At 42.6% G+C, this 23,438-nt stretch overlaps 1 protein-coding gene across 1 annotated transcript in view; it reads right to left on the reverse strand.

The window, feature by feature from the left end:
• Positions 1-23,438, reverse strand: part of PIR (pirin) — a 72,814-nt gene that overhangs the window by 40,570 nt on the left and 8,806 nt on the right. Inside the window, 1 exon segment of the mRNA XM_073327367.1 lies at positions 23,179-23,385. Within this exon segment, the coding sequence (XP_073183468.1) occupies positions 23,179-23,385 (207 nt within the window).

Below are 23,438 nucleotides of genomic sequence, written 5' to 3' on the forward strand. Positions count from 1 at the left end.
GTTCTCAATATCATATACATAGTGAAATATAGCTCCTAGCTATCCCATGTGTTTTTTCCTGTAACTTATTTCCTGTGGTAGTGTATATTCTCTCTTCTCCATCTCCCTCTCTATAACCTTGGACTAACAATCCACCAGTTTAATCACAGAATTTGAAATCTTCAAAATGGAATTTGATTCCTTCATGTGTGAAGTAATCTGATGAGGTTCAATAAGGATAAGTGCAGGGTCCTGCACTTAGGACGGAAGAACCCAATGCACAGCTATAGACTAGGGACCGAATGGCTAGGCAGCAGTTCTGCGGAAAAGGACCTAGGGGTGACAGTGGACGAGAAGCTGGATATGAGTCAGCAGTGTGCCCTTGTTGCCAAGAAGGCCAATGGCATTTTGGGATGTATAAGTAGGGGCATAGCGAGCAAATCGAAGTACGTGATCGTCCCCCTCTCTTCGAGATTGGTGAGGCCTCATCTGGAGTACTGTGTCCAGTTTTGGGCCCCACACTACAAGAAGGATGTGGATAAATTGGAAAGAGTCCAGTGAAGGGCAACAAAAATGATTAGGGGTCTGGAACACATGAGTTATGAGGAGAGGCTGAGGGAACTGGGATTGTTTAGTCTGCAAAAGAGAAGAATGAGGGGGGATTTGATAACTGCTTTCAACTACCTGAGAGGTAGTTCCAGAGAGGATGGTTCTAAACTATTCTCAGTGGTAGAAGAGGACAGGACAAGGAGTAATGGTCTCAAGTTGCAGTGGGGGAGGTTTAGGTTGGATATTAGGAAAAACTTTTTCACTAGGAGGGTGGTGAAACACTGGAATGCGTTGCCTAGGGAGGTGGTGGAATCTCCTTCCTTAGAAGTTTTTAAGGTCAGGCTTGACAAAGCCCTGGTTGGGATGATTTAATTGGGGATTGGTCCTGCTTTTGAGCAGGGGGTTGGACTAGATGACCTCCTGAGGTCCCTTCCAACCCTGATATTCTATGAACCTATGATTCTATGATTCTATGAAGTTGTGACTGAACTCCTTGGGGGAGAATTGTATGTCCCCTGTTCTGTCTGACCTGCATTCTGCCATATATTTCATGTTTTTGGCAGTTTCAGATGATGACCTAGCACATGCTGTTCATTTTAAGCACACTTTCACAGCAGATTTCACAAAATGCAAAGAAGGTACCAACGTGAGATTACTAAAGATAGCTACAGCACTGGATCCAAGGTTTAAGAATCTGAAATGCCTTCCAAAATCTGAGAGAAATGAGGTGTGGAGCATGCATTCAGAAGTCTTAAAAGAGCAACACTCTGATGCAGAAACTACAGAACCCGAACGACCAAAAAGGAAAATCAACCTTCTGATGGTGGCATCTGACTCAGTTAATGAAAATGAACATACATTGGTGTGTACTGTTTTGGATTGTTATCGAGCAGAACCTGTCATCAGCATGGACACATGTCCCCTGGAATGGCGGTTGAAGAATGAAGGAACATATGAATCTTTAGCGCGTCTGGCACTTAAATATCTTGTGACGCCGGCTACAACAGTGCCATGAGAATGCCTGTTCTCACTTTCTGGTGACATTGTAAACAAGAAGTGGGCAGCATTATCTCCTACAAATGTAAACAAACTTGTTTGTCTGAGCGATTGGCTGAACAAGAAGTAGGACTGAGTGGACTTGCAAATTCTAAAAATTTACATTGTTTTATTTTTGAATGCATACATAATTGTACATAATTCTACATTTGTAAGTTCAACTTTAATGATAAAGAGATTGCACTACAGTACTTGTATTAGGTGAATTAAAAATACTATTTCTTTTGTTTCTTTACAGTGCAAATACTTGTAATCAAATAAATATAAAGTGAGTACTGTACACTTTGTATTCTGTGTTGTAACTGAAATCAATATATTTGAAAATGTAGAAAACATCCAAAAATATTTGAATACATAGTATTCTATTATTGTTTAACAGTGCGATTAATCTCAATTAATTTTTTTAATCACTTGACAGCCCTAATTTGGACATATCACCACCAATTTACAGAAGCTCGGGATCCAGCCACAAAAATCCAAGCTGTCACATTGTGATGAGTATGTAATCTGAAACATGGAAATCAAAGAAAAACAAAGTATAATTTTGTGATGTTCTATATCTTGAGGGCACACCCGGTAGCCCCCATATTCCTCATCTGTATATAATTGTGATCTTACATATAAAGCATGTCTTATAAGGTACCGGGAAAAGGTTCCAATCTCCTGAAAGTCATTGCTCTATCCATATATGTATATCATTAATGCATCTGAAGTTATGAGAATTGTGTTGTATGGTTGTCACTAAAACATGCTGTCAACTGGAGAATCAGCCAGATATTAGCTCCCCAGAGGCAACAGCAAGGAAAGTAACCAAAGCCCGGGCGAGGTGTCAAACAACCCATCAACAGCCATTGTCCAACAAGGGAGCTACAATTCAATGACTCACCTACATGAGGCCACACCAGGGGGATTGATCAACTTTGCCTGGAGACTCAGAAATGCCCCCCAGACATGCCTGGACTTGTGTTCTACAAGCACATGGACTGAAAGAATAAAACTGAACACAGGGGGCCCAGGCTTGGCTTTCTCCTGCTCCCACCTACACTGCCAGCAACCAAGACACTGAAAAGACAAGACTCCAACAGAGGAGATTGGCCCAGGTTTAAGGAACAATCCTGTATATTAAAGACTGCAATATCCAGTGGGGCGAGAAAAACTAGTTAATCTAGTTGCTGCCCAGTCTAATAGGGTTGAGAGTTTAGACTGTGTGCTTATATTTCATTTCTTTTGGTAACTAACTCTGACTTTTTGCCTATCACTTAAATATCACTTAAAATCTACCTTTTATAGTCAATACATTTGTTTAATTGTTTATCTTTACCAGTGTGTTTGAATGAAGTGTGGGTCTGCTCAGGTTTGTCAAAGGCTGGTGTATGTCCACTTTCCATTGTTGAAATGGTGAATCAATCAATAAATTTTCACTGCCCATCTTGAGCAGTGAAAGACGGTATATTCCTGGGATACAGTGCTGGGAGCTGGGGGGCAGGGGGGGGAGGGGGAGGCGGGATTTGGCTCTGATGCCTTTCCCTGTGTGATTCATGAGTGGCTCTGGGAGCATTCATTCAATATAGCTGGGCGTGGGGCTCCACATGCTGTTATGCTGAGTGATCACAGCACCTGGAGGGGCTTGCTGCTGGTCACTAGCAAGGCATTGTGAGAGACAGCCCAGGCTGGAAAGAGTTACGGGAACACAGTGGTCCCACAGTCCCAGGCGGCACTCCAAGGGGATCCTGTCACAAATGGTAACATTATTTACATATACAGGGCAACATACACAACTTGAAAAATATAATTAAATATTGCAAAATTATAAAAATGGCAACAAATGACCTTGCACCCAGAATAAAGCTTAAACCGCTAACTCAGTTCAAATTTCTTCTTCATGTCACAGGAGAGCATCTGAAAGCCTTAAGCAAAACAGTGCTCTTACTGCTAGCCTCTATGGATATGTCTGCACAGCAATGAAATACCCACAGCTGGACCAGGTCAGCTGATTAGGGCTTGCGGAGCTCGGGCTGCAGGGCCATAACATTGCTTTGTAGATGTTCAGGCTTGTGCTGGAGCTCAAGCTCTGGGACCCTGCAAGGTGGGAACAGAGCTGTCCCTAGGGTATGGCAAATTGGGGTGACTGTATGGGGTCCCGAACTTTGGGGGGCCCTGCACTTTGTGAGGAGGCAGGCAGGGAGGGGAGGCAGGCAAGGGCGAGGAGAAGCACCCCTACCAACCTCCTCCTCCCCCCAGTGTCTCCTGCCCTGACATGCCTGGCCAATCAGCACCTCCTCCGCCCTCCCAGCGCCAACCACCGATCAGCTGTTTTTCTGTGTTTGGAGGCGCTGGGGGGAAGGGGAGAGGAGCGAGGGCTCAAAGCACTCGGGGGAGGGTATGGAACTGGGTGGGGAAGAGGTGGGGTGGGAGCAAATGAGGCAAGGCTAGGAAGAGGCAAGGTGGGGCCTTGGGGGGCAAGGGTGGAGTGGGGCGGGGCCTGGGCGGAGCTGGGGGGGAGTACCCCCTCGGCAGATAGAAACTCAGTGCCTATGTCCAAGGCCCTGCACCCCTCTAGGGACGGCCCTGGGTGGGAGGGTCCCAGAGCCTACACTCCAGCCCAAGCCCAAACAGCTACGCAATTTTTAGTCCTGCAGCCCGAGCCCTGCAAACCTGAGTCAGCTGACCTGGGCCAGATGTGGCCATGCCATGGGTCTTTTATTCCCATGCAGACATACCCTCTGACTCGCTCACATGAAGGACTTTAAGGATCTATGATATGGGCCTCACATATTGTGGAAGTGACAGGTTCACTACAACCAGTGGACTAGTGGCAGTGAGACAGACGGGTTGGGGTACAGCCTTTGTGAGACTGATAAGGCTGCTGCACGCAGATATAGACACCTCCCTACCTATCCACAGGCGTGGCACGCTTTTAAGATGATAGTGGGGCCCAGAGAGATGTGTACCTTATGACCCCCCTTACTTGTGATGTCATTTAAACCTGTGGCACCACTGGCTCATCAGGAGCAGAGGTATGTAGAAAGAAAGAAAGACTAAGATGATCATTCTTTTTATAAGGGAGAAAAAATAAACACTACCATGTGGACCTGCTGAATTCTTGCCAGAGGGCATTCAATGTCAACAAGTCTAGTATATTTTCTACTTAAAATAAACTTTAAATTCAAAATGATTAACCCTGATGACAGTGGCTACCACTTTTCTGTATTTTGTTGCGTTGGACACACCGGTCATTCAAATCAAATCATTCAACTCTACTACATGCTAGAGAGTGTAAACCCAGAAACTGAAACTATGCCTGGCAGCCAGCCTTCTATATCAGAATCTACTTCGGACAGACCTGCTCTTCTCTTTCCAAGGATGAGGTAATCTAATGAAAATGCACATCCTGCCCAGAAGAATTTCAAAAGTAGTATTTCCTATCATTTACTTCTGACTGTGCAAAATCCTTAATACTAAAATGAGATCATTGAACAAACAAGCTACCAGGAGTGAAATGTAAGTACCCACGTTACACTTGCCGTTTGTAAAGGGGTCCGAAGCCATACCAGATTTCACACTTTATTTGCAGGCTGGGCAACAGCTGTTTATCTTATATTGGTTCAAAGACTTCCATTGAGCACAGACCTGAGAGGACTGAGTGGGCATTTACCCTGTGTGCTTTTTTTTTTTTTTAATGAAGTCTTTTGTCCATTGTCCCTATCTAGATAGCAAAAACCTCAGTGTGAATGTGGTGGCTCAACTGCAGACCACTAACTCCTGTATGGAGCCATGTCAGGCCCCAGTCCTGCATCGGGATCTGCTAGTATGGACCCCTGCTTCCATGGGACATCATACTAGTGCAGGGGGTCTGCTGTTGAAAATCCTGATACAAGATTGAGGGCCTTAATCTCTTACCCACATTGAGTGATACTGGTCTGAGAAGCTGGTAGCTAAAATGGGACTGAAATATGTATATAAGAGGATAGAGTGTTCTGTTCTTCTCTCAAAAAAACATCAACACCTCCCCGCCCAGTCCCCCTTCCAACACAAAGAAGGGAAAGAGATTATCAGCTATTTAACTAATGCAGTCACATCCCCATAGGTGGATCCTTGTGTCCATGCAAGGAACCAAGGCTACACACAGGCACAAGGACCCACCTGCAAAGATCCGACTGCAGGGTCAGGGCCTAAATGTGTCTTCCTGTCTGATTTGTGTCCATTTATTCTTGTACGTAAGGACTGTCCAGTTTGGCCAATGTACGTGGCAGAGGGGCATTGCTGGCACATGATGGCATATATAACATTAGTAGATGTGCAGGTGAATGAGCCTCTGATGGTGTGGCTGATGTGGTTGGGTCCTCTGATGGTGTCGCTAGAGTAGATATGGGGACAGAGTAGGCAACGAGGTTTGCTACAGGGATTGGTTCCAGGGTTAGTGTTTCTGTGGTGTGGTGTGTAGTTGCTGGTGAGTATTTGCTTCAGGTTGGAAGGCTGTCTGTAAGCAAGGACTGGCCTGTCTCCCAAGGTCTGGGAGAGTGAGGGATCGTTTTCCAGGATAGGTTGTAGATCATTAATAATGTGCTGGAGAGGTTTTAGCTGGGGGCTATACGTGATGGCCAGTCATGTTCTGTTATTTTCCTTTACAGAAGCAGCTTTGCCCCTCCTGGAATTGACACCTCCTCATCTATTGTTGGGAGTGGACTACATCCACCCTGATCGAATTGGCCCTGTCAACACTGGTTCCCACTTGTGGGGAAACTCCCTTCTCTTCATGTATCTGTATATTTATGTCTGCATCTATAATTTTCACTCCATGCGTCTGAAGAAGTGGGGTTTTTACCCATGAAAGCTTATGCCCAAATAAATCTGTTAGTCTTTAAGGTGCCACTGGACTCCTTGTTGTTTTTGTGGATACAGACTAACACGGCTACCCCCTGACACTGGCTATCAGAATCAGTGCAATGTGTCAGTGTTAGGGAATTACCTGTCAGTTTGATGATCAAGTAATAAATCTGAATTCAAAGCTTCCATTTAGTTCACACTCTACATATGGGGCATGTTTGCAATGATCTCATTGACCTTGAATTCAATTTGGACAACAGAGAGTGCCACATGCAGCTTTATAAACCAAGTCAGAACAACAGTGACCCACAAACACTAACATTCTCCCACACTGAAAAATTATCTCAATTTTCTTGGAAACAAACAGTTCCAACAGCACTGTCTGCATGTGCCAAGTTGCTGCAAGCTCCAAGACACATTCTGCAGACCAGGAGAATCCAGCAATGCTGACACAGAGCAATCATGTTTAGCTTTGGTTGGAGATACAACAAAAAAATAGTGGCAAAACAAGAGCCACGCTTTGCAGTAATGTACAGCTGTGGAGCATGCTTTGCTATTTTCTTTCTTGCCCCACTAGTATACATGACCCCCCGCTTATTTCATTTATTTCCTCCCTCCCCGCACCCCTCGTCTCCAGCATAGCAGCTCCTGAGTGACAGTCACAGGTATATACCATAGTCAGTCCTTTGTGAATGTGTGTGCACATGGAGGAAGGTAAGGACTGGGTCAGGTGATGAATGCCATCCCAGGATATAGGAAATATGGGGTGACTATGCTGAAGGGATGGTGTAAGCCCATATTAAGTTTGCAAGGATTAGATTTTTACCAGTAAATGTCAGGAAACGTTGATTTAACTGTGCACACACACTGACAAAAAAATATTTCCATTGATAAATAATCAAAATTTACAGATAGGCAAAGTAAGAAAAATGCTGCTTGAGGACTTCTTAGAGTCAAAATCCAGTGATTTAGATTTTTGAATTCGGTTTGTTACCTGAACTAGTAAATGAACAGAAAAACAGCTATGAGCTCTTGATTTAAGGATATTTACTTTGTATGTGTTGACATGCGATGTTGACAATTTGTGTTTAAATGGTTCATAAAGCTTTAACCTTTTGAATCTCAACATCTACTATCATTAATAATGTCATCTCATAATTTCCTGCAACTGTGAAAATTTAAATTGATACAAATAAAATAAAAATGCTTAAATGCATAATTTTTCACAACTGTGAAAATTAAAATAGATAAAAATCTAAATAATGATTAAAATAAACATCAATATCATCTATCAAAATTATAAAGGAAGAAAAGTAGAATTCTGCCAAGCCTATCCATATTGCATGTTTGTAGCCCAAGCTGAAAAAACAAACAACAGTTTAAGAACCTCCCACATGAATCTTAACAGGGATTCTGCATCTTAAAATATTGGGGAACTTATGTGGTCCGATCCATCTGTGGTATCCTGAGGTTGGTAGATCAAGCTAGTGCCTTTTGCTAGACAGAGGGTCAGGATGAAAGTTTCTGTCTCTTTTTGGTATTGCATGGATAGATTTGGTCTGACTACCTAGTACAGAACCCCAAGGATTACAAAAAAAAAATCGGTCAGACTCCCCAAAAGCATGAGACTGGCCTAAAAATCACGAGGTGTAAAAATTAGTAAGATTTTTATTTTAAATTTCCCTTCTAGTTTCTGAACCACAATTTTCAAGATTTTCTCTACAACCATTGAGGCTAGAAATTTCCTTTAAAAATAAATAAAAGCTGAGATTTTCACCTAATAATCTGACTCCAGGAGCTAGGGCCTTGAGCGAATGACCAACTATCACAACACTCACAAATAAATTAAAGGAGCTGACAAAACTGACTTCATGTGGGAGGGATCTGGAAAAAGCACTATTCTTCCCCTTAAAGGCCCTGCTTATTTTAAATGCATATAATCGGGACATGCTCATAGATTCTAAGTCAGAATCCTAGAGAGTATCTTTTAGAAAACCATTCAACCTTGATTTAAAAAGTCTCAGGAATGGAGAATCCACCACAACTTTTGGTAAATTGTTCCAATGGTTAATTACTCTCATCTTTAAAAATTGGCATCTTATTTCCAGACTGAATTTGTCTAGCTTCAACTTCCAGCCATTGGATCATGTTATATCTTTCTCTGCCAGACTGAAGAGCCCATTATTAAATCTTGAAACCTTATAGAAAATGACCTGTGAAAGAAGAGGAGATCAGGACTATTAATTCAGAGCCTCCCTCTCTTGTCCAATGTACAGAGTACTGAGGTAGGAACAAGAGCAATGGGCAAAAGGTGGAACTAAAACGTGCCTTCTCATAATGTCATGTATGCTTCAAAGGGATATAGAAATTGTCATATTTGGATCAGACCAGTGGTTCATCTAGTTTAGTATCCATCTCAGACTTTAGTGATTTCAGTTATACTATTTCCCCCCCCTTTTTGTAAACAGACAATTGCTTCATCTGGCAATGAAAACCATAAAACCCCAAGGGTATCTCATTATTTTGGCCATATTTGCAGTACTTCACACAGATGAAACCCATTTACATGAATGGCAGAAGGAAAATACCTATGTGAGATGTGGAGGCCTCAGCTGTGAATACTGTTTCTGCCATATTACTTAAGAGTGAGATCTTGATTATATATACCTTATGTAAACCTACACCTTCCATCTTTATTTACTTATGCTCACTGTTTTTTCATGATTGCTTTTCGACATAAATACGCGACTAGTGGTTGAAGGAAATGCAGTAAATATCATTCTTGGATTACAGCAAAGCATTTCATACCGAGGGCTTGCGTACGTGGAGAGGTAATGTGCTCTATGGAAGAGGTAATGTGCTCTAAAGCACACACGTGTTGCACATTAATTGGTCTGTGTAGACCTTGCCGATGTGCACTAATGGTTCCTAGTATGCTTTAACGTATCTTTAGTTAGTACCTTTAGAGCATCAGCAGGTCTACATGGACCATTAATGCACAATATATTCATGCATTTTAAAAATCACATCCCCATAGAGTGCATTACCCCACTCTGTAGACGACCCCTGTGTCTTACAAAATCTTACAAAATTAATGTGAATTGGCTAGGATAGGAACACTGTCATGTGGTTTGAAACCTGTCAACAGGAAAGGAAGGGTAAAAATGGCAACGGTACAGAGTTATGGAGAGATAGCTAATAGATGGTGCAGGGATCAGTGCTAAATCTGTTTTATGTAATGTGTAAATTTATGATCTGGAAAAGTGAAGAAATAGCATGTTTATGAAGTTTGCCGATGCTACTAACCTGTGAGGAGTTGCAAACAGCAGTCAGGAGATAAAAATCATACAAAGGGACTTAGATCAGAAGGATGGGAAGAAACCTGGAGAAAACAACATCTTGATATTTGGTGTTTTTCTTAAAGCCCCAGCTCCTGGACTCATGTGATTATGAGAATCTCAGCATTCCTTATAAATCAACCAACCAACCAACCAAAGCATCTAGCTCTCCTGGACTCATGTGATTATGAGAATCTCAGCATTCCTTATAAATCAACCAACCAACCAAAGCATCTAGCTCCTATATTTGTGGAGACAAGCTTGAAAACGTAATCCATGTGCACTCTAAAGGCTCAGAAGTCAGAAGGCAAATAAAAAGAGTCCCAAGTGTATTATTTAATTTAAATCTCATGATTTTTAAGGCCTATTCATGATTTCTAAAACTAAGGGTTGGCAATATTTTTATTTAGTGTCTTAACTGGGTGCATGAACTAGGAGTAATGGAATGATATCATCAATAGGAAACACTGGCAAAATAATAGGAAATACTTCCTAACAGTGAGGTGTCCTGAATAATCTTTTAAGGAAAGTGTGATGAGGTGCTCTGCCCTTAAGGGTCGGCAGGAGAATGCACTAAGTAGTGACCTGGCTGGAGGGCTAGGCGATGGAAAATGACAGATCGCTGTGGAACAAGAATGGCTAAAGGGGGTACTAAGCTGAAAAAACCTCTGCAATACCATGCGTGAACACATGGAGGTGCTCTGGAGGAGAGAGGCTTGTCTACAGGAAGTAGTACGTAGCACTTTTTAAACTAGCCTGGTCAAGACATTAGAATATAGGGAATGGTTCTTTACTGGCAAGGAGAAGTTCTGGAGCACTCAGTAGTCTTTTCCATCTCTGACATTCTGCAACAGGATGCTGGCCATGTACACACAGGCACAGCCAGTGTAGCCCTTTAAGGCAAAGAATTCTGAGGATTTAGTTCTGGGTCACAACTGTTCGCGCAAGCAAGGCAGGAAATGAAAGGCATGAATTGTTCTTTAGTCATGGAGAAACAGGGATGAGGCAAGAGCTGGTATGAGACTCTTCAGAGAGTCTGGCAGAAGAGCAACAGCCAAGGGTACAGAGTGGGACATTACTGCAAGCCCAGCAGCTCATGCTAGCTGCCCAAGTCCAAGCCCGCCTGACCCCCTGGGTCTGAGGTCAGCCAGCTAGCCCAAGCCACCACCCATGCAGCAACATCCATACTGCTTTTTCATGTGCTAGCTTGAACAAAACTAGCAGGAGTCTATCAACTCACGTTGGGAATCACACCTCCCAGCTGTCATGTAGACATACTCTGTTTGTACATCACCTAGCACAGCGGGGTCCTGGTCCATGACTAGGGCTCCTAGGTGCTATGGTAATACAAATAAATAATAAGTAACAAGTTTGAAACATACACAGATAAATAAAAGAGATTCTGCCTTACACCTGAAGCTTCTGCCACGAGTAGTTAATCTATTAGATCAGATATTGAACAACGCAAGCCTCACTATCACTTTGTGCAAAACACAGCATAGCAGAGGTTTTCAACATAATTGTTATGAGGTGGAAGTTTAGCTAAGAGTCCATCATCATCTTATGGGGTATAAGCAATAAATTATCATAGAATCATAGGACTGGAAGGGACCTCGAGAGGTCACCTAGTCCAGTCCCCTGCTCTCATGGCAGGACTAAGTATTATCTAGACCATTCCTGTTTGTCTAACCTGTTCTTAAAAATCTCCAGTGATGAAGATTCCACAACCTCCCTAGACACTTTATTCCAGTGCTTAACCACCCTGACAGGAAGTTTTTCCTAATGTCCAACCTAAACCTCCCTTGCTGCAATTTAAGTCCATTGCTTCTTGTCCTCTCCTCAGAGGTTAAGACAAACAATTCTTCTCCCTTCTCCTTGTAACAACCTTTTATGTACTTAAAAACTGTTGTCATGTCTCTCCTCAGTCTTCTCTTCTCCAGACAAAACAAACCCAATTTTTTCAATCTTCCTTCATAGGTCATGTTTTTTAGACCCTTAATCATTCTTCTTGCTCTTCTCTAGACTTTCTCCAATTTGTCCACATCTTTCCTGAAATGTGGCACCCAGAACTGGACACAATACTTCAGTTGAGGCCTAATCAGCACGGAGTAGAGTAGAAGAATTACTTCTCATGTCTTGCTTACAACACTGCTGCTAATACGTCCCAGAATGATGTTTGCTTTTTTTTCTCCAAGAGTGTTACACTGTTGACTTATATTTAGCTTGTGATCCACTATGACTCCCAGATCCCTTTCTGCAGTACTCCTTCCTAGGCAGTCATTTCCCATTTTGTATGTGTGCAACTGATTGTTCCTTCCTAAGTGGAGTACTTTGCATTTGTTCTTATTGAATTTCATCCTATTTACTTCAAACCATTTCTCCAGTTTGTCCAGATCATTTTGAACTATAATCCTATCCTCCAAAGTGCTAGCAACCCCTCCCAGTTTGGTATCATCTGCAAACTTTATAAATGTACTCTCCCTGCCATTATCTAAATCATTAAAGAAGATATTGAACAGAACTGATCCCTGCGGGACCCCACTCGTTATGCCCTTCCAGCATGACTGCAAACCACTGATAACTACTCTCTGGGAATGGTTTTCCAACCAATTTTGCACCCACCTTATAGCAGCTCCAGCTAGGTTGTATTTCCCTAGTTTGTTTATGAGACGGTCATGCAAGACAATATCAAAAGCTTTACTACCACTTCCCCCCATCCACAAGGCTTGTTACCTGTCAAAGAAAGCTATCAAGCTGGTTTGCCACAATTTGTTCTTGAAAAATCCATGTTGTTACTTATCACCTTATTATCGTCTAGATGTTTGGAAATTGATTGCTTAATTATTTGCTCCATAATCTTTCTGGGTACAGAAGTTAAGATGACTGGCCTGTAATTCCCTAGGTTGTCCTTATTTCCCTTTTTATAGATTGGCACTATATTTGCCTTTTCCAGTCTTCTGGAATTTCTCCCGTCTTCCATGACTTTTCAAAGATAATCACTAATGGCTCAGATATCTCCTCAGTCAGCTCCTTGAGTATTGTAGGATGCATTTCATTAGGCCCTGGTGACTTGAAGACATCTAACTTGTCTAAGTAATTTTTAACTTGTCTTTTCCTATTTTACCCTCTGATCCTACCTCATTTTCACTGGCATTCACTATGTTAGACGTCCAATCACCACCAAACTTCTCGGTGAAAACCAAAACAAATAAGTCATTAAGCACCTCTGCCATTTCCACATTTTCTGTTATTATTTTTCCCCCCTCATTAAGTAATGGGCCTACACCTGTCCTTGGTCTTCCTCTTGCTTCTAATGTATTTGTAGTATGTTTTATTGTTACCCTTTATTTCTCTAGCTAGTGTGATCTCATTTTGTGCCTTGGCCTCTCTAATTTTGTCCCTACAAACTTGTGTTATTTGTTTATATTAATCCTTTGTAACTTTGTAACTTTTCGTAGGACTCTTTTTTGATTTTTAGATCATTGAAGATTTCCTGGTTAAGCTAGGATGGTCTCTTGCCATACTTCCTATCTTTCCTATGCAGTAGGATAATTTGCTCTTGTGCCCTTAATAATGTCTCTTTGAAAAACTGTCAACTGTCTTCAATTGTTTTTCCCCTTAGACTTGCTTCCCCTGGGATCTTACCTACCAACTCTCTGAGTTTGCTAAAGTCTGCCTTCTTGGAATCCATTGGCTGTTCTTCCTCCTACCATTCCTTAGAATCATGAACTCTATCTATCATTTCATGATCCCTTTCACTCAAGCTGCCTTCCGCTTTCAAATTCTTAACCAGTTCCTCCCTATTTGTCAAAATCAAATTTAGAACAGCCTCTCCTAGTAGCTTCTCCACCTCCACCAAACACTAATTCTCAGTGCAGGTGACATGAACTCTATTTTTTGTTCTACAATTTTGCTCATCTGAACCTCTCCTTCAGAAAGAATGCCATATCCTAAGATGAAGACATCGCACAGTATGCTATATGGGTACGGACATCCAACATCCTGACAGATGAAAGGAGACACGACAAAGTTGGTCCATCAGGGTGCTTAGCAATGGTATGGGAAAAGAGCCTGATGCACGAGCAACAAACCTTCGCACAGTGGCTAAAGGTCCACTTGCCTGCATAGGCGCCGACTCCATGGGTGCTCCAGAGCTATAGGGTGCTCCACCGGCAGCCAAACTCCCCCCCTTACCCCTACCCCCACCTCCTCGTCCTCCCCTGAGTGCGCCGCATCCCCATTCCTCCCCCACCCCTCCCAGCACTTGCTGCCGCCAAACAGTGGTAGCAAGCTCTGGGAGGGAGGGGGGAGGAGCAGGAATGTGGCACGCTCAGGGGAGGAGCCGGGGCCAGGGCAGGGATTTGGGGAAAGAGTCCAATAGGGGCAGGGAGGGGGTGGAGTTGGGGCAGGGACTTTGGGGAAGGGGTTGGAATGGGGGCAGGAGGGGGCGGGGGGCGGTGGAGTCGGGGCAGGGCTGAGGGCAGAGGGGGGTCAAGCATCCACCAGCGCCATTAGAAGTCAGTGCCTATGCTTGCCTGATGAAAGTTGAAGCATACTCTGCTTCCTGGCTCACCTGCAAGCCTCAGCCTGGTCTGTCTGATGGCTCTCTGCAGTGACTGCACCAGTCTTAACCCAGCTTCTCCAATCTGAACAATTTTGGGAAGGATTTTCCCCAGTTGTCAGTGGGAATGCTGAATTTCTGGAGGCCTTGCTTCACCTTGTTGATGTATCGGAGCTTTGGCCTTCCCCTGCGCCACGAGCAGTTCTTGAGTTGACTGTACAGCACAGCCTTCGGCAGGCAACACATGCCCCAACCAGTGAAGCCTGCAAATGTCCAGCGTAGTTTGCATAGACTGTAGGCCAGTTGTCTCAAGGATCTCGTCATTGGTGATCCGTTTGTCCCAAGTAACTCCAAGGATTTTTCTAAGACAGCGGAGGTGGAAACTGTTGAATCTCCACTCCTGCTTGGAGTACATTACCCAGCTTTCACCAACATAAAGGAGGGTACTCAGGACACAAGCCTGATAAACAGCCACCTTTGTGTTTAGGGTTAGCAACTTGTTGCTCCAAATACATGAGGTAAGTTTGCCAAAGGTAATAGAAGCTTTGCTGATTCTAGCATCAAAAGTTCCCTATCAAGGATAAGTGACCTGGTAAGAATTGAGCAGAGATAGAAGAAGTGATCCACGTTGTCCAGAGCTTCATTAGGTGACTGCCTACAACATGCATATATTAATATGTACATAAGCTCAGAAGAAAAACCACATACTTTGAAAAGGAGGACTTGTGGCACCTTAGAGACTAACCAATTTATTTGAGCATAAGCTTTTGTGAGCTACAGCTCACTTCATCGGATGCATTCAGTGGAAAATACAGTGGGGAGATTTATATACACACAGAACATGAAACAATGGGTGTTACCATACACACTGTAACGAGAGTGATCACTTAAGGTGAGATATTACCAGCAGGAGAGTGGGAAGGGGGGACCTTTGTAGTGATAATCAAGGTGGGCCATTTCCAGCAGTTGACAAGAATGTCTGAGGAACAGTGGGGAGTGGAATAAACATGGGGAAATAGTTTTACTTTGTGTAATGACCCATCCACTCCCAGTCTCTATTCAAGCCTAAGTTAATTGTATCCACTTTGCAAATTAATTCCAATTCAGCAGTCTCTCTTTGGAGTCTGGTTTTGAAGTTTTTTGGTTGAAGAATTTCAACTTTTATGTCTGTAATCGAATGACCAAAGAGATTGAAGTGTTCTCCAACTGGTTTTTCAATGTTATAATTCTTGATGTCTGATTTGTGTCCATTTATTCTTTTACGTAGAGACTGTACAGTTTGGCCAATGTACATGGCAGAGGGGCATTGCTGGCACATGATGGCATATATCACATTGGTAGATGCGCAGGTGAACGAGCCTCTGATGGTGTGGCTGATGTGATTAGGCCCTATGATGGTGTCCCCTGAATAGATGTGTGGACAGAGTTGGCAACGGGCTTCGTTGCAAGGATAGTTTCCTGGGTTAGTGGTTCTGTTGTGTGGTGTGTGGTTGCTGGTGAGTATTTGCTTCAGGTTAGGGTGCTGTCTGTAAGCAAGGACTGGCCTATCTCCCAAGATCTGTGAGAGTGATGGGTCGTCCTTCAGTGAATGCATTCGATGAATGCATTAGATGAAGTGAGCTGTAGCTCACAAAAGCTTATGCTCAAATAAATTGGTTAGTCTCTAAAGTGCCACAAGTACTCCTTTTCTTTTTCAAATACAGACTAACACAGCTGCTACTCTGAAACCTAGCATACTTTGAGTCGTCCAAGGGAATTTTAGCTCATTTCAAATGGGGTATAGTGGAGACTGTCCCTTTGTTTCTATGTGCTGTGTACAAAGGAATTGTCATACTGGATCAGACCCAAAATCTACCTAGTCCAATACCCTGTCTTCAGCAATGGCCAGCAGTAGGCACTTCAGAGGATAGTGTAAGAACCCCACATCAGAAAGATGTTGGCTAACTGGCCTCCCACGTTAGGTCTTATCCTGATCTCTAATAGTTAGTGACTGGCTTCAGCTCTGTGGCATGAGGTTTAAATATCCTTTCCAAAATTTTTGTTAGCAATAAACATAACTCTGGATATTCTTGTTATCTCTATACAATTTCCAGTCCTGCTTTGAATCTTGTTATTTTTTGGCATCAACAACTTCCTGTGGCAATGAGTTCCACAGTCTAATTACACATTGCATAAAAAGTATTTCCTTTTGTCAGTTTGGAATTTATCACCTTCCAGTTTCACTGAACTTCCCCTTGTTCTTGTGTTCGGACAGGGAGAACAGAAGCATCTGATCTTCCTTTTCTACATTATTAAAAAAAGGAGTTTCCCCACTTTAATAGTTTCATATCTGCACATCATGGAAGTCTTACAGAACAGATTTCATTCTTATGGTCTATGTGTAAGAAGAGAGAGTTAGGGAGACACCCAAAATGAGTTGTGGATAGTTTCCAGTAGATTGTGCCCCCTACACAACAGATGCTACCTCTCCAGAGTGAGAAGAGAATATCTGTAGCTATACCTGAACAGATACTGTTATTACAAGGTACACGCCAATGTAGTTTGTTTTATTATTTTTTGTGGATTTTGCATTTTAATGTGATAGATTTCAGGTTCTCAGACTGATTTCCTAAATGCAGATTATCAAGGGATACTCCCTGCTGCTGGACTTGCTCCTGCATCAAAATACAGAGTTTTTGGCAGGAAAAAGTTGACACTCTGTCCAACATTCTGAGTGTAGCAATAGACCCAGTGCCTGCAATTTATCGTCTTATTCACTATTCTTCTATTCCAATGACTATTTAAGAGATTATTTTTAAGCATAGCACTGAATTTTGGCTAGAAGACAGTTGGCTATTTGGAAGTCTGAGACTGTCCCATTGATTTTTTACTCTTAAGGGACTTGGTGTTGTCGAAAGGTTTATTACTCCTTCAGATATTGTCAGTATAGATCCCTCACACTTAGGAGTATTAATGCGCTCAGCTTTGAAATTCAGAAACTTCTGCAAGGCAGTGGCTGCACACATGCCCCCATGCAGGACTTGCTGTTTGGTGCAAGGTAATACCATACAAAGAGCATCAGCCCCCAACCCTACCAGTTTCTTTTGGCCATAGCAACTGAAGGAATCAAAATCGTCAGGGCTTCTCTTCCTTCTCTCTTGCAGCTGCCTCTTCTCCCATCTTAACCATGAAGTTAGACTGAGAACTTTTAATTGGTGTGTTTTGTAAAAACTAAATAATATAGCAGTTTTCTGGTGTATTTGTTTAGTAACCATCCTATTGTGCAATCAGTCCATTCTACACTCTTTGTTTTAGTTGACAGGCTATTATTCCAGGAGGGCAGACCTCAAGTATGTGGGTTCTAAACACTATGGCTGGAAACAGCAGAAGGTGTTTTACAGAGGAGTATATGTGGATGGCCTGTGTTGCCTGAAAGCCTGCTCCATCTGAGCAGTCTAGTCCCTTTTAGCTTCTCTTTAGATAGAAGAGGCTCCACCAACTACCTAGCAGTGGCAAAAGAACACCTTGGACATCCAAGTGTCTATGTGTCCTCTACCTGGCTGAGCAGCTTCTAACAGCACAGTCTCCACAAGATACCCAGTCAAACCATGAGTTAGAGAATAAGTGGTCTTTCTTTATAGCATAAGATAAATTCTTCCATTTGGAAGAAAACCAGCATCATTTCAGTACTGCATCTCTGACACAATATTATGCACAATGTTTGTAGACCAGTTCCATCTTCTGTTGCTCTGGTGGAGAGGTCCTACTGTAAATTCATATTTTTGTAGCACCAGGTACAAATGTGGAGCACCAGATGTGTGTTTATTCTCACTATTATCCATTATATTGATAATGATGCTGTAGTGAGTCAAATATTTTTATTTCAATGTAAGAGTATATTTGATCCTATCCTAGTAGGTGGGAATGTAATTCCTGGGTAACTATGGGCTGGTCTTCACTATGGGGAGATCGACGCTGCTACAATCGATGCAACAGAAACTGATTTAGCGGGTCTAGTGAGGACCTGCTAAATCAATGGCAGAGCACTCTCCAGTCGACCCCAGGACTGCCGCTCCCCGAGAAGAGTAAGGAAAGTCAATCAGAGAGTGTCTCCTGTTGATGCAATGCAGTGAAGACACCAGGGTAAGTTGACCTAAATTACATCGACTCCAGCTACTTTATTCATGTAGCTGGAGTAGCGTAACTTAGGTCGACTTGCCTCCATTGTGAAGACAAGGCCTATGTAAAGGACTTGCACCCTGAATATGCAAGAGCACAGGCAAGATCAACATTACTAAGATTTTGGACCAACTGAGCTGTGTGCACTCTGCAGCACTGTTTGTTTGGCAATTCTGAGTTACAAATGAAGTTGCAGCACTTCATGCTTGTAGTTGTAAGATCAAAGCTCATGGGGAACAGTTTGACTTGGAAGTATGGATATTCCTTGGGAGAGTATCTACTTCTTAAAATAAAGGGACCTGTGAAATAAATAAAATACTAGTTTGTAGAAAATATTGTAGACGATGTTCACAATGAATGCCTTTCAGGGGACCCATAGTAGCAGGCTATCATCTGCAAAGCCTCTTCCCAAAAGCCTATTTCCTTGTTCATTGATGTCCACTGAGAGAAGGCGACAGAAATTCCATACTCTATGCTACCATGTACATTCTCTATGTCTCAAGAGCAGCCTTAACAGAAATGGAGTACCTGCACCAAGTTATATTTGTGTAGCAGAAAAGTTAACTCATTCCTGCTCAACGTTCCACACAGGCATTGTGCCGATCACAAAAACAAACAAAAATGATGACAAGAAAAAATGCAACAAGATGCTTATGCCTTACTGAGCATTCCTGAAACTGTTTACTTTTTCCCCATTGTGACATTCTATACCTTGGGGGAGCATCCTGTAACCCCCATATTCCTCAGTTTTATATCATCGTGATCTTACATATATAAATCATGCCTTGTAAGGTATCAGGGGAAAGGTTATGATCTGCTGAAAGTCATTTCTCTATCCATATATGTATATCTTTAATGCATATGAAGTTATGAGAATTGTGTTATATGGTTGTCACTAAAACATGCTGTACATTGGGGAATCAGCCAGATATTAGCTCCCCAGAGGCAACAGCAAGTAAAGTAACCAACACCTGAGCAGCATGTCAAACAAACCATCAACAGCCATTGTCCAACAAGGGAGCTACAATTCAATGACTCACCTGCATGAGGCCACAACTGGAGAAATGCTCAACCTTGCCTGGAGACTCAGCAATACCCCCCAGACATGCCTGGATTTGTGCTCCCCAAGCACATGGGATTAAAAGTATAAAACAGAACACGGTGGCCACATGCTGGTCCTTTCTCCTTCCCCCACCTTTGCTGCAAGCAACAAAGACAAAGACAAGACTCCAACAGAGGAGACTGTCCCGTAAACATGGGCCAAATCTGTATATTAAGGACAGCAATATCCAGTGGGGTGAGAAAAACTGCTTAATCTAGATGTTGCCCAGTCTAATAGGGTTGAGAGTTTAGATTGTGTGCTTATATTTTATTTTATTTTGGTAACTAACTCTGACTTTTTGCCTATCACCTAATATCACTTAAAATCTATCTTCTGTAGTCAATAAATTTGTTTTACTGCTTATCTTTATGCTTATCTTTACCAGTGGGTTTCTATGAAGTGTGTGGCAGATCTGCTCAGGTTTTGCAAAGGCTGGTGTATATCCACTTTTCATTGATGAAGTGGTGAACCAATTAATAAATGTACACACTTGTCTTGAAGAGTGCAAGACAGTATATTCCTGGGGTACAGTGCTGGGAGCTGGTGAAGGGGGATTGCTCTGGTGCCTTTCTCTGTGTGATTCATGAGTGGCTCTGGGAGCATTCATGCAATCTACTGGGTGTTGGGCTCCACATGCAGTTGTTCTGAGTGATAACAGCACCTGGAGGGGTTTGCTGCTCGTCACTAGCAAGGCATTGAGAGAGATGGCTCAGGCTGGAGAGAGTTCAGGGGGCATAGCGGTCCCACGGTCCCAGGCTGCACTTTGGGGATCCTGTCACACCCGTCTCTTCATTTAAATGTCTGCAGCTACAGATGGAACCAGTTACTTCACATTTCCTTAGTTAGGAAATGACCAGCCATACTTGCTCTTAGTAGGGGACTAGGAATCGTTCTTTTAAAAGATGCAAGTATGGACTTGCTAGAAGAGTTGTCCAAGACAAACTGTTCCTGTTGTGCGTGTTGACTGTTCTCTTCCAACCCACCTCCCAGTATAAAATTATGTAGTGTCAAAACGTACTAGGTGATTTACAGTCCAGTAGGGTAAGACAACAAGTGTTCTGGACCCAAAAGGGTACAATCTGATGGCCAAATTCCACCCTGCTTACACCACCCATGCAGTCTCATTGAATTAAGGGTTGGATAATTAGGCAGGGGCATTCCTGTAGGGCCCTGACAGCAAGGATCAAAGATCAAACTTGATGCAGTAGAAAGGAGGGAGGTGGTACAAGGATTCAAGCAGGACTGATGTAATCACTCCAGCTCATGTGATTTCTTGGCAGTCCCATGTGAGGCCCAGATTTCAGTGGGCATCAAGATTGAACTGCCCCTAGTTGTGGATGAAAAATATACAAGCATTCTGAAAGAGACAACTGTCTGCTGCCCTGCTTCTACAAGGTAACGGTCAGTTTAATGAGAGCAGTGGAATGTAGAGGCAAAATGGAGTGGTCAGGATTCACCTTGGAAAGGGAGGGGACGGGCTCACAAGCACTACGTGTGAGCAGTTGGCCCCAGCCTAGCCAGCTGTGTAGTTTGTTTTTTCTTTGTAACCTTGTCTGCAAATACAAAAGCTCAGTCTTCCTTTACAATGCACATTCCAGTAGATTACAAAGGCATGTCTTCTCTTAGTAACATTATGTATATGAGGACATTGGCTCAATTTTTTTCATATGCTGTTAGATTTTTGTGCAATTTAACTAGCTTATAAAAAGCCTAATAAAAAGATTGATTCAAATACCAAGATTATGAACCTTCATCGTCTGCCATGAAAATAACCAAGATTTAATTATATTAATTTTCCTGGTTTTAGTAAATATGAGTTCAAAGCAGAACTTGAAATGTGAAACAATAATATTTCATTGGTTACTTGGCGTCCATTCCACAACAAGTCTACTTGCAGCTGAAAGAAAAACACAGGGAATAGACACTTCATAATCACATAGACTTAACAAATAAGTTGAGTTTGATATTTCAAGTTGCCCTAATAATATCTAGAAATTGCTCTGGTACCAGTTCTTATCTGGTCACTGTTTGCAAAAACTTGCTTTTTCCAGTACAAATCTAAGCATTTTATAGCTTTCCTTCTGCTGCATGTAATTCCCATTAATAGGAATTACAAGTACACACTAAGATCTGTCAAAAGGAAATTACAGGTCTAAAGTCCCCAAATTCTCCTTTAACTGATCATTAACATGAAGCTTTACTTCATGCACAATAGTGATATCCATTGTTGTGAAGTGTCAGCAGGGAAAATGTTATGAATAGTTTCAGGGCTTGATTCTCCACTGCCATACCCCTTGTGCAGAATGGCTGTAAAATGCTACCATTTTGATTCAGAAATGTTACATGACCATACAAAGGGCAAGGCAATGGGGGAATCAGGCCCTAGTCTATATATATTCAGCCAACATTCAGTTAGCCAAAATTTTAAAAAGAAGGTTCAAAATACATCTAGACTCCAGTGAGTACAGAGACTATGGAAACTTGTTTTGCCTTTTGCAAAGGTGAGAGCAGAGATGGCTTGAAGCGCTATGATTTCCAAAGAGACACAGTCTGTTTGGGTGCTGGAAATGTGGGGCAGTGTGCCCAGAAGAGCCATTTGCTACGTGCTCCTCACAGTGCCGCCACCCAGGCACTCTGAGTGGTTCGGGTCATGGCCCCAAGCAGACATGCTCATTCTGTGCCTGATTCCCCAATGCCTTGCATAATCATTTGCATCTGTGCTAGTGAGTGTGAAATGCTGCTATTCTGATCTGATGCATTTCACACCCACTTTGCATAGATGTTAATGATTACACAAAGCGCAAGGCATGATAGAACGAGGCCCGCAGGATCCACTATACTGTTGCCGGCACCACTAGCCAGCCTGCTCACCACACCACTTGTGCATCCCAACAAAAGGTGTTTGCCCCCAACATGGTTGAACACGGGACTAGAGAATTGAGATCCCTATGCCCTCCCCACACACTACTGCAGCTGAACAGTTAAGCACTTGCCTTTCCCAGCTTGCTTTGATCCCAACAAGAGCAAACCTTGCTAACAGGATGGGTTGCTTCAGATGAACTGCCAGCCTGTTGCAGAAACATTATTTAGCTCTTCATATACATTTAAGGGCCTGAACTTGCAACCCTTATATTGAATAGCCCTACTCATGCAAGTGGTCCCATTGAATTAAAAGGGACTACGCATGTGAGTAAGGGCTGCAACAACACTTCTTGTTTTAGGGCCTGTTAACTGACAGTTAACTGCATCCCTCCAAAAGGCCAAGGAATCTTCTGCCTAGCACACAGACTTTGCTCTTTTTGAGTGGAGAACTGTGTCATATGCATGATTTATAGTACATTACTTAAGGGAATAACGTGTAATGCAGCATTTTCTTACAAGAAACATGTCTTACCAAACAGAAAAGACAAGATGGAACAATTACCATATAACTGCAACCTTTAAAGAATGTTTATAAAACTCACAGGATCTCTCCTTTCACAACAAAAGTGAGCTGACAAAACATTTGATGTTTAAACTTGTCAGCAAATATATGATAAATAGTTAAAGCTTCAAATGTAGGTATTACTTGTACATAGTCACCAGTTGTACCAATGATCACAGTTTACCTTTACACCCAGTGCCTCTCCTGAAATGACGGACACAGTCACACCATTCTTGGAGGGTTTGGGGAAGTCTTTGTTTTTCAGTTCTTGGTATTGTGGTTCCACCATTTTCTCTGAACTTCTCAAATTGACCCAGAGTTGCAGAGCATGTGCTGGTTCCTCTCAGCAGAGCATCTCTGCATGAAGAATACCCCGCCCGGCTGTCACCCACTAGAAAGATGATATAGAAGGAACAGAATACACAACACAGACATTAAATTTTA

The sequence above is a fragment of the Lepidochelys kempii genome, chromosome 1 (assembly GCF_965140265.1).
Source record: "Lepidochelys kempii isolate rLepKem1 chromosome 1, rLepKem1.hap2, whole genome shotgun sequence".
Lineage (NCBI taxonomy): Eukaryota > Metazoa > Chordata > Testudines > Cheloniidae > Lepidochelys > Lepidochelys kempii.